Below are 17,252 nucleotides of genomic sequence, written 5' to 3' on the forward strand. Positions count from 1 at the left end.
GAAATGAATCGTGGTTGCAATACTGTGAAGGAGGTCTTCCAGAATTGTTTTTCCCTGTAAGTTTTAGAGTCCCAAAGAATACTACATAGGCAACAAAAATGGAAAAAAGTACACCCAGTATTTTTGTAACAAACAATGACGAGGGGCTGGGATTGAATAAACAGCAGCTGTAATTCTAGTTTTCTATAAAAGTAAAGAACCTAAAAACTTTTATCTTAAAGGAGGCCTCGGTAACCGTTGTTTATGAAGTTTAGGCTGTATTGGTGAGTGGTATGGTATGTATTGCTGCCACTTTGCAAAACACAGGAAACGTCCATTGAAACGCGTGGTGTATCCAGCTTAAGAAAGGTGTGTTTTGATTGAAAGTTCCTCACAAGTTGTTTGTGGCTGTTTGCTTTAGTGGCTTAATACCCAGAACTGGAGATGTTTTTGTTTTGTTAGTGGAAAAAACTGAGCTCGCTGTCTTCATAATATGGTAAGTACATTCTAATTCTCTGCATATGAAACTGAACTCAAGAGAACGAACCTGCTTACAAACCTTTCGCAAATTTTAGGCATGTGACTGTATGTTATCATTTTATATGGCGATCGAGGACTGCATACCCTGTTCTCCAGCATGAGTTTACAAACAAATACATGAATCTGAATTTATCTTGCGCAAGTTACATGACAGTTTCTTCGCCGGTACATTGATCAGTCGCAAAAAGTTGCAAAAATTGTGCGAACGCTGGTGAACTGCACTTAAGCGCCTTGCAAAATTTCATGTATAGGCTGGTGAATTATCATTAGTGGTCGTGATTTTTCGTTAACTTATCAAAAAGTCAAAGAAATATCGTCCTTTGTTATAGCGAATTATTGCTCCACAGGCCACAAAATTTCAATGAAACTTTTGAGCGAACTTTCATCGAAAAATCACTGGAACAAAGAACAAAATTTATGCATTTCGCTTGCATTACTTTTGCACAATACTGTAGGGTTTCTCACAAAAGTGACTCAACAAACATGGCTGCCTTTAATTTGATTTCACTGCCACTGGCCTCTCTTCAGTTAATTAGGGTGGCATTTGAAATTTTTTCCTCATTCTCCACTTTGCTGTATTAGGGTGACATTTGAAATGTTTTCAATTGCGAGTTATGTCTTCATTTTCTCATAAAAAAAAATTATTTCTTTTTTCTGTGGAAAAAAATTAATTTGCAGAGTGCAATGTATAGCTCTGGTACGATAGTCACAAATGTCCTCACCCTCGCCTGGTTCACTCCCAGTTTGTATTTACTTTGGTACCTAGGACTTTCCCCCTTACAGAATATGATTGGACAGAGACCTTCATAAGATATAATCTTGTCACAATCTTAGCAGTGCATATGCGTGTATTTTCACTTGATGTTCAACAATAACTTACAATTACTGTTTGTCAAAACAGCTTTCAAATTTTACTCGTGATTTATGTTGATTTTTGTTCATTTCAAATTCAATAATACATTGAAGTAGCAAATGTGACAACTGTACTTTTCACGCCAAGGTTTGTAACTTGATACTATTGTTTTCCTTGCATAGGTACGTAACATAAAACCCTTGTTTTCTTGAAAACTTTAGAGACGCATGGGGGAAAGTTGAATATCTCATGAGAAAATGGAAGAACAATTTTGTTTTATTCAAAACGCCAATTTTCTTTTCAACCATAAACAAGAATTTAATTATACTAGTATACCTAAATGGTTCAAAATGCTGCCAAAGGGAAGGATGATGAAAGGAGTGCCAATGCAGTGCAGGGTTGCTTCCATACAGAACTCCTGACCATTGGTAACAGTAACAATCTCGTTTATCTAACTTCTCGGATTACAGTACTCAGCAGCACTAAGCTTCATTACATTTTTCATTGCTCTCTTATGGACTAAACTCATGCTCTTACATGTATACAAGTACACATGGAATTTCCAGAAATTCCCCAAAGAATTAAATAGCATTGTTGCAAGGTTTCTAAAATTAAATATTACCTGAGAAATAGGACATTCCAGAAGGTTTTAGGTCACAGCTGAATAAGTTCCAGTTAGATATTTTAAATAACAACAACAAGCAGTAATTTTTGCGAAGGATTGGAATGATGTATATTCTTCCTGTGTGATTTCCAAAATGTTGACTACAGTTGTGCAGATAAAAAATATGAACGGTACCACTAAAATCTGAGATTTTTTCAATGATATTAACTTCAACAGATCGCAAATAACACTTGATGAGAGGGAACTCTGCTTCAAACTATAAAACAGATGCCTGGTTAAAAATCAAAATTTTGCTTGCTGTTGTGGCAAATGACACAGTTAAACATCATCAATAGCACAATATAATGTTGAACCTTTTTTATGAGTGATTACAACTGGTTTACTTCTACCCTTCTGGTTTTGAGAGCTTTACACTGCATTTACTGAAACCGGCACCACCCAGACAATGAAAACCAATCAGATGAGAAAAGTCCCTCACTTTCGCATTGTCTCACTTTCTTCTGGGACCATTTAATTTAAAAGGGACTGACTGCACCAAATTTTCGGGTAGGTGACCTAGGAACTAGGCAAAGGTCTTTTTTCTTATATGTACAGGACTATAAGTAACTGCAGCCATGGTTTGTACACATACAGTAAAAAAACATAAACATAAACAGCACTCTACCTGATTCTGATTTTGAAGTGCCTGATGAAGAGGGTGTAGCTGTTCCTCCATCTGCATCACTAAAATCTCCACTATCATTACTGGCACCCTCACTACCCTCTTCCAGATCATCAATCACTTCCATATCCTCACTGACAACATATTTGCTGGCTGCCTCTGCCTCTTCCACACAGGCTGCTTTGTTTTCCACTAAAGTCTCTATTAATGTTTCATCTGTACCTGCAGATTGAAACATCATGTTAACAGTTAGTTGGCTGAGTTTAATTAACTGATATACAGATAGCGCTTAGCCAAATATACAGACAAAAAAGTTGGGACACGAAATAACTTCTCCCCTACCGCACTTACAATGTTGATAATCAGGTGATTATTTCCCTTTTTTTGAGAAAAATGCCACATTTTCCGACATTGATTAGGAGGGATGGGGAATATGTGATCCAGCTCAACCGTCCAAACTACTTTAGTCCAGGATTGTAGTTCCAACATACTCCTCCTTGCCAATCAATCATAGTGAACTCAACAAGGAAGAGGAAAACAAAGAAAAGGGAAGTTATATTCTGCCTAAGTAATTACTTATTTCCTCCAGTAAACAATTGAAAACAAGCAGTTCCGAACAGAAAGTACGAAGTCAGCAAACTTCACTTAATGGCAGCAATGAGGCTAATATTTATAATGCTGCATAATAACAAATAGGTAAATAGTCCTAAAGGGATAATGTCACAAAAATAAAATTTTTGAAATTATGGGATATGATGTCATATTCTTATAGAGGATCCTAAAAGATGCCCTCATCCCAAAAATTAGCTCTGAATTGCAATTCCCGATAGAGATATACGGGATCAAAGTTTGATAGCATCCCATACAAACCCTTCAAAATTTGTTTCACTTCCTTCAGTTTAGAACTGACTCAAAATTAGAGAGATTTATTTGGGGCAGTACCAAATTTTCATCCTTTATATTTTGGCTGGGAATTACAATTAAGAGCTAATTTTTGGCAAGGACCCTTTTTTAAGGACGCTCTATTCGAAAATGGCACCAAATCCCATAATTTCTCAAATTTATTCTTTTGTGACGTCACACTTTAGGACTCTATGACCTGTTCACGAAAAATAGTGACTTGGATATAAGTGTTCTCCAAAATTATGTTTTATTCTGTGCTTTACAAATAATTGTTCTTGTTGATCTGTTGAGGACATAAAAGTCAGCTGAAACATTTATATAAATAAAATAACACCAAAACAATTCCTCCAGAAGAGAATGCTGATTTTAATAAGGGATACATTGAGTTGAACTAGCGATATTTCCATACTGTACACAAGAAAGTCCATTTTAAACTTGTCCACAGTGTTCCCTAGTGTGGTTTTGGTTTACAAGTATTCAGGAACACCTTTGATTCAGACCTTCTTGCAACCCACAGGACAATATCATTGCTTCTACATCATTATCAACCTCTTAACCATAGGTCGAGTCTTCTTGATGTCTATTCCTTACCAGTTTGATCTCTTTAAAGGTGTGCTTTTGTTCTAAGTACAGAATATTGCCGTCTAGAAGAAAACCATGACACACGATGCCATCTTCATTTTTGATGTTGCAATCATAAAACAAAACTTTTCCCTATCCCCTATAATATGCAAAGGACCAAAACACAATAGGTACCAAAGAAATCTCTGGAGAGTGGGCAAAAGGCAATTTCTTAGTATTTTCGAAGGGCCACTTGCCTCGCCTACCCTGCAAGGGAGTTCATATACACCCCTAGCTACCCCTACACGAAGTTAATGGAGTTAAATGTGGCTAAATATGATTTCATCTGGATCGTCTATGGTGGCACCAGTTCTTGGAGGATTGGCATGGTGTTAGCTTCTGGCTCTTCCCAGGACTGCTGCCCAAGGCTGATGTTGAAGTGTCGTCCGATGTTGCAGGCTCGATCGGCTATGGAGCGTACATGAAGGGCCACTGGTTTGCTGGCTCCTGGGCTCCATCCCAGCAGCCGCAGTCTATTGCCTACAAGGAGCTCTTCCCTATAGTTCTCGCAGCTCATGTCTGGGGACATTTCTGGGTCAAGAAATATGTCCTGTTCTGCTCTAACAACAATGCAGTAGTCCACATCTTAAATACCAGAACGTCAAGAGTGCCTTGCCTAATACAGTTGCTGCACAGTCTGTTATTTTCCGCTGCGCATCACAGTTTCTCCTTTTTGTCCCAACATGTACCTGGTGTTAACAATCAATTAGCTGATGCCTTATCTTGTTTCAATTGGCAGGAATTTCGGCACTTGCCCCCGGATGCGCAGCCTCTTCCCACATTGGTACCCCTTGAACTCCTGGCAGATTTGATATCTCCGCCTTAGAACAGCAGTGCAACTCCTTCTTGACCCAAGGCCTTGCCCCCTCTACACGTCGATCTTATGCATCAGCCCAAGCACAGTTTATCTCTTTCTGCACTCAACTGGCTTTGGCAGATCCTGGCCTCCACGAACATTCCAGGCAACTTCTCTAGCCACAGTTTCCGCATCAGGGCTGCCACTGTGGCGGCACACAATGGAGTTCCTGATCACCTAATACAAGCCTTGGGTTGCTGGTCAAGCTCCGCCTATCAGCTTTACATCAGGACCCCGTCAGAGTCTTCAGCAGCCCTCTCCACTGAGCTGGCGTCTTCTCAGTGGCCATCAATCTCCAACTAGGGCTGCGTCCACTTCTGCTGGCTGTGGACTACTAGATCATCGGGCTATTGTCAGGCCATTTGCCCAGCACCACAGCGAACTTGCCCCCCAGCCAGATACCCTTCACAGTTCCTGTGCCATTGTGCTCAACACTGGCTTAGGCTTTGCTGGTCACCTGCTTCGCCTCTTAATGCCCGCATCTTGCTTCTGCTTCAGAGCGCCTTCAGCTTCTTGGACCTGCAGTATCAGGTGGACGTCTGCACGGTCAGGTGTGTGCTGCTCCTTTTCTCGCTTTATCTGTGTGGGGCTAGGTGCTGGGGTCTATTTGGGGATTAGAGGTTCCAGGTCACCCTGTTCTCGGGTCCCTCCATTCTCCAAGCACCTGGAGAAACGTTTCCTTTGGGTGGTTCCCGCTTCCAGGGTTGCCATGGATACCCCCACTTCCACGTACGGCTTCTGCTCCCCGCTAACCTTTCAGGCACCAGTTCCCAAGCTCATCTATTCGTGATGAGTTTAAATGTGGCTAAATATGATTTAGGCAAAGTTAGACTCAAACCAATGCAGTCAGCGGTTTCCCCTTTTACAGTATGTGACTTGTGGGGCAGCCCTTTGGAGATTTGCAGGGCTGTTGTGTCACATTGCATTGCACGTACTGTGCTGCCAGCTCATCGTTGCGGATCATTTGCTTTGTATTTTGGCGAATCTTTGCGGATTCTCGCCCCTTCCCATTCCTCCCTCTATGTTGCTGGTCTCTAGGTAAGTATGGGTCAGGTAAGTTGTTTCCACTGATTCATTCAGTGTGACGGTGCCAGTTATCAGCTGCTTTTGGGGATGGTTCCCATTTCCAGGGTTGCCATGGATACCTCCCCTTCCACATAGGGCTTCTGCTCCCCGCTAACCTTTCAGGCACCAGTTCCCAAGCTCATCTATTTGTGATGAGTTTAACAATGAAAAGTCTACCAGATTCAGTCACAGTCTGTTAGTATGTCATCACGTTTTTTTTTTATCAGGAACTAGCATTTCGGTTACTTGAGGTATCTTTCCCAATATTCTAACCTTAACAGTGATTTCCACTAAAAATGACAATGTTGCACCTTACTATGAATGTAATATTTTGGTGTACAAAATCAATCTAATTTTTAATTACTAATTTTCCACCTGTGGCTCTGACAGGCCTTTGCATTTTTCAGGCAGCTGCAGCAAATGACATGTATTTAGAAAAAACCCTGGAAGAGTGTACATGCTAAAAGCTATACTTCAATCTATAACTTGTAAGAAGCACAAAACTAGCAAGAGCACTTGATGTAGTGATGGCATTGAAAAAAAAGAAGAGATATAGTGTTTTCTAAAAGAACAATCTTGAACACATTTTCTCTGGGTTTCTACTGAGTTAACGAAACACTCGTTAAGTTTAGGAGAACTCAATCAACAAGAAGATCTTTTAGATCTTATAACCGCGCCTTTAAAATTTAACTGTTTGCTTAGCACTACCGTCGGAATGTAGTGCACATTTCAAAGCAGTCATTGATGATTCTTTTCTTACTGTAGACATCACATCACTTGATCAACACAAACTGTATTATTGCACCATCAGTGGTAGCCGTTGACAAATCTCCGATGACGTAATGGTCCTAATCTAGAACTTTCTTCGGGATATGTATGGTCATGAACGATATGAACCACATGATAATAACACTATTAACAACAGCTTTCTTTCTTTATAGACATGATTAAATTTGATTGGTGCTTTCCACGAGTAAAGGGCTAGCAAAGTAGTCACACAAGTCATGTAATCTAATAATGAAACTCTATCCCGACCGATGTATCGACTTTGGTCACTCCAGTGGCTACAGATTGAAAATGTGACAGAAAATTGGCGTTACTTTCGATTCTCACCAAATTTGGACAGTGGGAAGATCTCATCATTAGCCAATTACAGGCCATTTTTCAGCTCTTTTCGTCACATCCTCCCCCCTCGGGAGAATTTTGTCAAGTTAGCTAATTTAGTATGCAAGCCACCGTAATGGTGGTCGCTGTCGGCGAAATGTTTATTTGCTCAAAATTGGGGCAAAGTCTTTCGGAGATGGAAGTCAGGACATTTGTAAGGATACAGAAAGTAATATGGGACCAGTTGGTGGCTTCTAAGACTGAATTTTTCCAGAAGTAAGCTGTATTTTCGTTTTCATGCCGAAAGCCATGCGGTGAAATATTATCGGTTTGTTCTGCTGTCTTGTTCTGTTTTTTCTCTTGGTCATTTTTGTAGCCCGCCGAGGTCATTCTTTCGTCTAAATGAGTTGAAAAAAGTTCAAAAAAGATGTTGCCATTCAAGTTTAAGCTCTCAGGCGATAATTCTGGAGTTTTTTGGCTGAAACGTCGGCTTTGTTATGTTCGTGTTTTTCAGTTGCTATGGGCGACCGTTGCTCCCTTTGTTAGGTCAAGTCTGGGGAGTGAGGTCACAAAAAAAATTCTAATTAATTCTGGTTTTGTTCGATTTCGCTGAAATTTTAGCACAATAAAGCTGGATTGTTAAGGAATAGATTTACCTTCTGCCGATGTGTGGTAGCTATTAACGCTAAAGTGATATATCGCTTCGATGTCAGGGTTTTGAAGAGATTTTTTTGCAACGCGTAGGTTCGGCGTGATTTTGTAATCTGAGATTTCTGTTGACCCTGAAGAAACAAGGTTTGGCGAGTAAACATTACAGATTGTGTAATTCAAAGTTGGCCGAGTGGAGATCTGCGTCTGGTCTCCGACAAAAAAAAAAATAAAAAAAAATAATAAACCAAGGGTAGAACATGAACCGCGCTCGGCCCATGGCTGCGCGGTTAAAGAGCTCTGTGAATCTACTTCTGAATGTAAAGGCCTTTGCCTGATTCAATTCTTACTGATGTAAGTCATTTGAAATTCAAGAACTGAAACAAAATGTATTCATTGCCTTGTTTCTACGCGCTGTTGGCAGGCGCTGTTGTGCCTTGTCGGTAAAGAGCTTGAAACAAGGAGCGTAGTGCTTGATGGTTAGGTAGCTTGTGTAGCAAGCACAAGTAGCCAGCATTCTTGTACAAACACTGAACATTCTGGCTACGTGAAAATTGGGTCTAGAAAAAAAAATATATATTGACAAAGCTACCTCCCACTCCATTTTTTTCGCTCTCACCCATATGTGTAGTTTTGTGTGAGCAGACTTTAGTTGTTTGCACTTTATCATGGAAACGCTTGCTATACTGGTTAATGATTTGGTTGAGTTCAGATTTTCGAGAGCTATGTATAGGCCCACAACACCATGGGCATCCACTCTGATGGGCAAGCCTCACTCCAGTCAAGGAGGAACTCTTGGGAATGAGGCAGTTATTGTGTCACAGCTGACCGCCTTATAAAGTTCTTTGTTCTTTAATTGTCTTAATCCATTGCCTGTCAAAAGCACTGCTAAAATCGAAAAAAATATACATTTTTTGTTCCGTTCATTGCTTTTAAAGTATCAATATTTAAGGTTCCCGTATACTTTCAGGGGTGTCTCACGTGCAAGCGCTGTAGCGTGTGCAGTTTAAGTGGTAGGTACCTAAACCCCTATATCAAATTAAACCTTATACAGCTGGCTATCAAACTATACCACTAATTTTGAAATAAAATGAATTGTCAAATTTTTCATGACCACTAAATGCGAGCGCCCGAATCACCTTTCGAAAGCTACAAGTCAAAGCGCATTTTGTTTTTTGCCAGTTTCATTTTTTCTTCAGTTTCAGGGCCCAAAGTGCTTGAAAAACAAGTCTATGTTTTGCCATATTCAATTGCAGTAAAAAGTTACAGAACATTTTCAGTGCAGGGAAAGTTTACTACAGTTAACCTCCTGGTGAAATTCATACACGAATCTCCAAAAACCCCTTGAGTTTCGCAATGCATTCAAGGTGCCAAAGGTGGAGAGCTAATTTTTCTGTAGCCCAGTTTTTCTTGAAGCTGGTCACTCTGGCAAAATGGGGAAGACGAAAAAGGATATGAATGCTAGAGTGGCTGGTGAAGAAAACAAATAAAAGAAAGTGCAGCAGAGCAACTGTGCGTGGTGAACTGAGCATGGATAATATTTCAATGGGTCTCAATGAGTCCAACGATTCATCCATATCGGATTCATCAGGGTCTCTGTCAACATCCCTTTTACTGCTGTCAAGTTCCTAAATTTTTACAGAACCTTTCTTTTCTCTCACCTCAATTTTTTTGCCTGCCTTATACAATAGCTATAGCTTCATCCGCGTGGCAGACTTTCACTTCTTCACTTATTGATGTATTTCCATTCGTTCTTCGCTGTTTTCGCTTTTTCAAACTGGTCCTTGTTTTTAACGTAGTCTATGTTTACTTATAGGTTAATAGAATTACACCTAATACCAAAATACTTGGTAGTCAGAACAACAATGCTAATCAACTGAGTGGTAAATTCGTGACATCCATATAGGGGAATCCTTGTTTACAATATTTGCCTCCTTAGCATAAGCAATTCAGTTTCTGTTGGAGCTACAAATAAATCAGTTCTGAATATTGAAAGATCATAGTACCATAAACTCTGCCAATGAATATGAGCCTGGTGTATTGAATACTTTTTGTGCAAAACAGGTCTGAAAACTCAAAATTTTACAAAGAATGTATGAGCTCATTAGTGCTCTTGCCACCCAGAAATTTTGTAGTTTTCGAAAGACAATATCTCCTTGAATATTACACCCAAAGAGCTAAACATTTCACCATGTATTAAGTTTCACTAACTCTTTAGCTGCCTAAGGTCAATTCATATCTAACATGTTGCCGTATGCAAATAAGCAAAAATGTAAACAATGACGTCAGCATGAATCCCCCTTTAGGTAATTCCCACGAAAATCGTCTCTGTTGACTGCATATGTGCCATAGGACTGTCAATCTAGAGGTAAACTTTTACTTCCGGCAAAAATGTAAAACTGCCATTTCTCCACCAATATTTAGTCTTTTTAAAAAAATTTTTCAGAAATTAGAGATTCTTCCTCGACCACTACTTTGGCCCAAAAATCCAAATTTGAAGAAAATTGCCGACCAGAAGGTATACTGTAACCTTAACCAAAGCTGTAACAAGAAGTTTTAGCAAACTAGGACATTAACCCATTGACTCCTGTGCCACCTGTAACCCACTGTGACAAGCATTGGCCTTTGTTCCACCTCTGATGTCATCTCTTTTGACCAAAATTGGCACCATCTAGTTCTCCAGGAGTAAAAGATCTTTCCAATGATAACCATATCATCAAGTGATCAGCTCAATGGAGCCTGTAATATGCACAAAAATGCTCAGAAATTGAGTGAAAAACTTGCAGCAGAATTTCTTGCAACTAAACTTAGCTACTCCATTGTCACAATTGCCTGTCTCGAAGATGCTGTCTTAGAACTTTTTGAACTGGGAGCTGGTCAATCACAGCTGCAAAAAGCTTAGAAAAGGAGATCAAAGTGGCTATGAGCCACTCAACTTGGAAAATGGATCATCTGTAAACAGTAACAATTTTGATGCCACTGACTTGAGGTTTTAATCAGTAGGTTAAGTTAAATTTAAAGCCCACTGGCAAAAACGCAACGGTAAAAGAATATGTGAGGAATTCATGAAGTTATTGATGATTCTCGTTCGAGACAATTATATGGCTTTTTGTCTGATCAGCAAAGTAAGTACAATTGGATTCTCATTTTCATTCCTATTTTTTCGTTCTTCATTTTCCCAGGTGATATCAGTGATTTTTTTTCTTTCATTGTTACCTTTCGAGAGAGAATAAAAAAATTAGTTCATGTAGTGTGATTGTCCGGGTGAGTGTAGTTCTGAAAAGAACTGTTGTTGGTGACTGACGTTTCGACAACCTGAGCGGAAGTCATCTTCAGAGTCAAGTGAATAGTGTTTGTCAGTCGATGATGTTATCAGTCTGGTCCGTTGAACGTGATTGGTCAGTATAGCCATGATGGTATTGGCTGAAAGACTCGTGTAAAGTTTGTCATCAGTCATTGGTGGGTTTCGATCCGTCTATTGTTAGTCAAATAGGTCGGTTTTTGGTCCGTGTATTGTTAAGTCGGTCTGTTGGAAGTCCGTTTGTCGGTTTTGTTTCTGTCGTGGATAAGTCGTTTGTAAGGCGCCGGTAGTTGTTGACATCTGTTAAGAGGCATTTGTTCTAGGTTAGTGTACCAGCTTTCCAGAGTCAGTCGTTGAAAATAGTTTGTACTGTAGGTTAAGCACTGAGCAGAGTCCCAGTCAACGTTGTGGTTTGTCAGTTGATGACGTACAGCAACGTGATTGTTGGCATCACCATTTCTCGTGGCTCGTTTGTGTTCTGTCAGTCTCATGTTAAGGTTTCTGCCAGTCTCACCAATGTAGGAAGCCTGGCAGTCGGAGCATTTCATCTTGTAAACTGCTCCCTGTCTGTCTGTAGGTCGGTAAATGTTTCGTCTAATAAAGTCAGCGTTGTAGTTGTTTTTGTGAAAAACACGTTCAAGGTATCTGTTTTCGTCACGTAAGCTGTCCGGTGTGTCACAAAGTAGTTGCGCTCGTCTCGTCAAAGTCTTTATAGTCGTGGCTTTGTGTGAAGTCGGGTTGTAGGATGATTCGTTTAGTAATCTGTCGCTATGCGTCGGTTTTCTGTACACTGTTGTTCGTAGTTCGTTGTTGTCGCGGCTTACCAAACAGTCTAGAAAAGGAAGTTTTCCATTTTCTTCGAAAAATCACTGAAATCACTGTTCACCAGTATTCCACTTCAATTGGCATTACAGTGTACTGAGACTGCTATACAACAATCTACTGTTAAACTACCGTTACCTACAGAAGACATCATGGACTTACTGAACCTTTGCCTTACATCGACTTACTTTCAGTACAACGGTAAACACTACAAACAGTTGCATGGAACAGCAATGGGGTCGCCTGTTTCTGTTTTTGTCACAGAAATTGTGATGCAACACGTGGAGGAACGCGCCCTTGCAACTTGCCGACAAACGATACCGCTTTGGTTACACTACGTTGACGACACCTTTACCGCCGTTCACAAAGACAAAATTGACGATAAATTCAGAACTACACTCATCCGGACAATCACACTACACGAACTACTGATACTCCTGGGTTCAAACCATTTACTGAATAAAAAAATTATTCAACATAGAGTCATAGTACCACAAAGACAGCACCACGTCTTGTCCGCTCAACAAAGTTAAGCCCTGTTTGGCAGGGCTCCTGCTTGGATGGGTGACCAAATCCGAGTGCCCCGTGTTGTAATAACTTGCTTTTTTTTTTCTTTTTCTTTTTTTTCTTTCCTTTCCAAGGTGATAATAGTGACTGCTGAACTCCCAGTCTTGTGTGATGTCTTTATTTTTCAATTTATCAACTTTTTTGTTCAAATCATTTCGCCAAGTCTGTGTTCATGTTTGAAGTATTTATTTACAACACTGTATAAATAACAGCGAAACGCATTGTTCGAGTTCTCCTCAATTCTCTTGTCTGTTGATCTTCCAAAACTTTTAATCATGGCTTGAATCATAATTTGAAAATTCATAGAACTCATCAATTTTTTGATTTTCAGTATCTCCTCAGTTTTCGGCAATCGAGTACAGTTAAACCTCCACAAGCAGACACCTTCGGGAAATGAGCTATTTGTATAATTAGCTTCTATTTATAAAAACGTTTGTGTGAAAATCTATTCAATGTAGATATGGAATCTATTCAATGTAGATATAGCCTGCAGTGCAGGCGTCTTATTAGGGCGAGTTAGCGTTACAACCTTGCGACCGCCTTTTTAGACTGCCATGTTAGACCGCCATGTTAGACGGTGGGGGATGGGGGAGGGGAAAAATGAGAAGACGCCTGCCCGAAAAGCCCGTTAAAATGTGAAACACCTCCTGATTAGTTGCGCTTCACTGCATTTCCGGAAATGAGCGGGTAACCAATCAAAATGAGGTTTTCTCGACACCGGAAGTCTCACAAGGGTACACACCACGAGAAGTTTGTGCCAAGCCGCAGGATGTCTTGCATTCTCACAGAGGTACGTGTTGCGCTAGCGACTTCAGACATACAGAGTATTTTAGAAATACCGGCAACTGATGAGATCCACATGGAGGATCGAAACCATGGTCTTGCCTGAACTAAGCCGAACAATGGCATATAAAACACGCAAAACAGTTAACGGGACTTGCGCGTAAACAGCTACACTTGAATCATGTGGTGCCAGAACAACCAAAGGAGGAATAAACCTATACATCGAGCAAGAGAAACATAAGTTCGATCAGATAGCTGCAAGAAACATAAGAATGTCTCTAGACAAACGTATAGCTTTCTCAAAGTAAAGCTACAGCGTCTCCGAAGGAAATCGTACGAGAGCAAATATGATATCCGTGATAAGGATCTACCTACTGTGCTTGTAAACAGTTCTAGTCACAGGCGGGCCCGGTGTCACAATATAGAATGCAAGTAAGCAACATGTTCACGGTAAATTTCATATTTTGTCCCTCAAAAGCAAATTCATGGAGACTTAAAAGCATATCTTACAATAGAAATGAGCCTAAACAATGCATAAACACATGGCAAATTACAGAGGTGTCAAACTCAACGAGTGGACATGCAGATAACAGCGTAAACCATGCAGACCTTTGACTTATAAAATTTTGCCATAGGACGATCTAACGGCTCAACTCCGCTTAAAATTCCTCCTTATTACACAACATGAAGTGCCCTTCATGAACACGAGTGAAGCGACAAGAAAGGTCGAGTGACCGAACAGAGAACGGCAAATGTGCAAATGTCACGAACCGTAGAAGTCATGTAGGATAGTCAACCCCATTTTATGTAAATATTAAGCTTTTCCCAAAGCCAGTGGGTAGCACTGCCAACAGATCTTTTCCGGATACCAGTGTGGAAATTGCGTCTTTTTGCTCCATTCGTAATTCGCAAGACATTCCAAGTTCACATAAGCGCTTGAGAGATTCCTCGAGAGCGGAATCGAAACTAACAACATCACTTTCGACAGAGTTTGCCATGTTTCTTACCCGCACGAACGAAACCAAACTGACTGACAGACAATTGACAGGCAGGATCAAGCCGCACCAATCAGAAACTCCGTTCGTGGGCGAACGGAGTTTCCTAAAAGAACAATGACCTCGGGCAGGCGAGATTTTCTTCGCTCCACCCCTCCCCTATCCTTCCTCTTGCCTATCATTCACCCCCTTGGTAAAACTTTCTTTCTCTCCCCAGTCTTCCACTGCATGAAAAAATCAAGATGGCAGCTAAACTTTTTACGATGTGAGCGCTCACTTGAAAAAATCTCGCCTGCTCTGCAGGCTAATGTAGATATTGAGCACTTACGTCAGAAATTCAGAGAATAGCTAGTATAACTTGACACAGTGCAATCAACTGTAAAATTGGCCTTGGACTGTGCGATGTTCGAAACCCGGGGGTACTCCTATATGAAAAGGTCGGAATGTTCGTCGTCTTGGGTACAAATCAAGGATTCTGGTCTCACTTACGGTATTGATGACGAAATGTCACCATTCTTAGCTGTCAAAGTATCCTTCAGGGTGTACTCAAAGAAGTGATAATAAAAGAAACGCTCTCATTTGTTTTCCACTGATCTCTCCAGTACGCAAGTTGGGTCTACAAGTGCGCACGGGATCCTTGAACAGTGGCTAGTGATCGAACCTATTCCGTTTTAAGTGATATCTTTTCGGGGTCTAATGACGCTCGAGCAATGCCCACATTAGCCTTCTTTCGGAGTTAAATTCAAATTTTCCAACGAGCATCCCTGACCTTCTCATATGGGAGTCCCCTCCCCCCTGGGATTCCAAATGTCTAACAGGAAGTGACCTTGTGAAGGAGTGATGGAGTGAAATTGTCCCACCACTACACCTTGGAAAATACAATATTTTCCAAGTTTAAAAAAGGAAAGGCAAAAAAAAATTTAGAAAACTGAAAAGCTGAAAAAACCACCAAATTTTGATTTCTGTGCATGCCCAAGCAAAAAATGTCATAAAACATGATGCTAGTGGAAAGAAAGGCATGCTGTCAAGTTGCAAACACCTTTTTGAGAAGATTGGAGCTAATTTCGCCCATATCCAGGCTGAAAGGTAACAAAATGTCCAAAAAATGCATTTTTGACAAAAAGCTCCGGGAATCAATGGGTTAATTATTAACCCATTGACGCCTGTGCCGCCCGTAACCGCCCGTGCGAAAAACTCCTCCATTTCCCTGTGCTGCCCGTAACCACCCGAAAAAAACCACATGGGGACAATTGCCTTTCCTACCCTCCCTGAAGACTTTTTGGTTCTCCTATTGTTCTATTGTTCTTGAGGACAAATAAACCAATCAGAATGGACTTTCTGAGCATATTTTCACAGGACTTTAGGGGTCCTAGAAAGACGGTTTTTCTTCTTAAAATCGCGTGCTCGAAAAGTGCAGGTAATCATGGCGCGTTGCAGGCCAAATCTAAAAAACTTCCAAGGTCTTGTTTTCATTCCTAAGATGGATAAATTACTGCTTTGGGCTTTAAAATAGAAAGGAAAAATACAAATCAATGTTCAGGTGGCCTCAGAATGGAGGATCAAGGAGTACAGAGTCCTCAAAACTTTCTGGTGAAGAAGTTTTTCTTCCTACAACCGCCGAGAAAACATCAAGATCGGAGCGCTTTCAAGTAAGTTTCGACGACAGATCGCAGGTTGAAAGTGGCTTTTCGGACTTCAGAAACAAAAATGGTAATGTACATTATTACTTCGAAGTTGATTTCAACTTTTGGAACGATTGGTAAAGCCACGGGCATTAAAATGACTGCAAAAGCGGTCGGCAAAAACTCAAGGTTTCGCGTTAGCGTGATGAATAATTTGAACATGCGGTCATGCAGCGAAGCACATCTGCGAGATTTTGAACAATTTTTTACTTTTAAATAGGTTTCTTCGTCTCAGCTTGAATAAAAATTTATTGTTATTGAACTTCCTTTCGCATTTCTTTCATTTGGTTCCCTGTATTTGGGAATTTTAGGTTTTAAAAGTGAACAGTAACTTGCACGCTGGATTTCTGCATATTTAATTTACGGGGACCTCCAGGCGCTTTGTTTATTTAGTTTATTCGCTTCGTTCAAATATTTTTTGGAGTCTTATTCAGCTACTACAGAACCGCTGAGAAAAGAACTAAATGGCCACTGATTTAACACAGTTGGATTACGACTGATCTCAAAGTGTCTAGATAGCAGCAGACATGTAAATATTTTAAGGAAAACGACCAATTTTTTAAGTTTGCAAGACATGTTTCGACAGAGCTTCTGTCATCTTCAGTTGAATGAATGATTACAAAGCAAGTTGAATAATAAGTAGGCAAAAATGCTAATTAAGACAAATAGTAACAACAAGAACGTGAAAAGGTGTAAGTTAAAAGTAATTCGCTTGTTTTTGTCGTGTTTTTGATTTACAACTTTCATCTTTCTTTCGCAGCGCCGTAATATTTTCGTCGTGCGGCGAAGAAATTACTTGATGTCTTGTTTTCAGATTGATTTTTACATGAGTTCTTCGCTTTTATTTTTCGTTGTTTTCTCAAATGTTAGCCGTTATAATACAAGAAATTCAATTCTGTTGTATTTGGTTTCATTTTTGTCCTCCGAAGTCAATAATTAACTCATTTTCGCAAAGTCAATTTTCTCAGCTTCTGCGGGACATTTTGTCGCGCGGTAAAGAAATAATGTAATTTCTTGTTTTCTCATGAGTTTTACACATTAGGTTGAGTTCTTTTTGCTAATATTTTTTAATATTTTAACCCTTCAGTTATTCAACTTTAAATAAACGATGTCTTGAAACCTGATCTTGTGTCTGTGGTCACTGCGCATATGGTTTATTTTTGTGCTTTCGCTCGCTCAGAAATATTCCATAAAACGCCAGGGAATTAGGGGTGGGTCGCGGGCAATTTCATTCAGGCGTCAATGGG

General features: G+C 40.2%; 1 protein-coding gene across 4 annotated transcripts in view; it reads right to left on the reverse strand.

The window, feature by feature from the left end:
* LOC110055160 (uncharacterized) overlaps nucleotides 1-17,252 on the reverse strand; it is a 105,484-nt gene that overhangs the window by 47,583 nt on the left and 40,649 nt on the right. For all 4 annotated transcript variants that reach the window (XM_089286673.1, XM_020761531.2, XM_089286672.1 and 1 more), the window contains exon 5: nucleotides 2,662-2,880. In XM_089286673.1, coding sequence (XP_089142799.1) covers nucleotides 2,662-2,880 — 219 coding nt within the window. The remainder of the gene's footprint in view (nucleotides 1-2,661; nucleotides 2,881-17,252) is intronic.

Source organism: Orbicella faveolata, unplaced genomic scaffold (genome assembly GCF_042242905.1).
Source record: "Orbicella faveolata isolate gen_17 unplaced genomic scaffold, um_ofav_v1 contig_14, whole genome shotgun sequence".
NCBI classification, from domain to species: Eukaryota; Metazoa; Cnidaria; class Anthozoa; order Scleractinia; family Merulinidae; genus Orbicella; species Orbicella faveolata.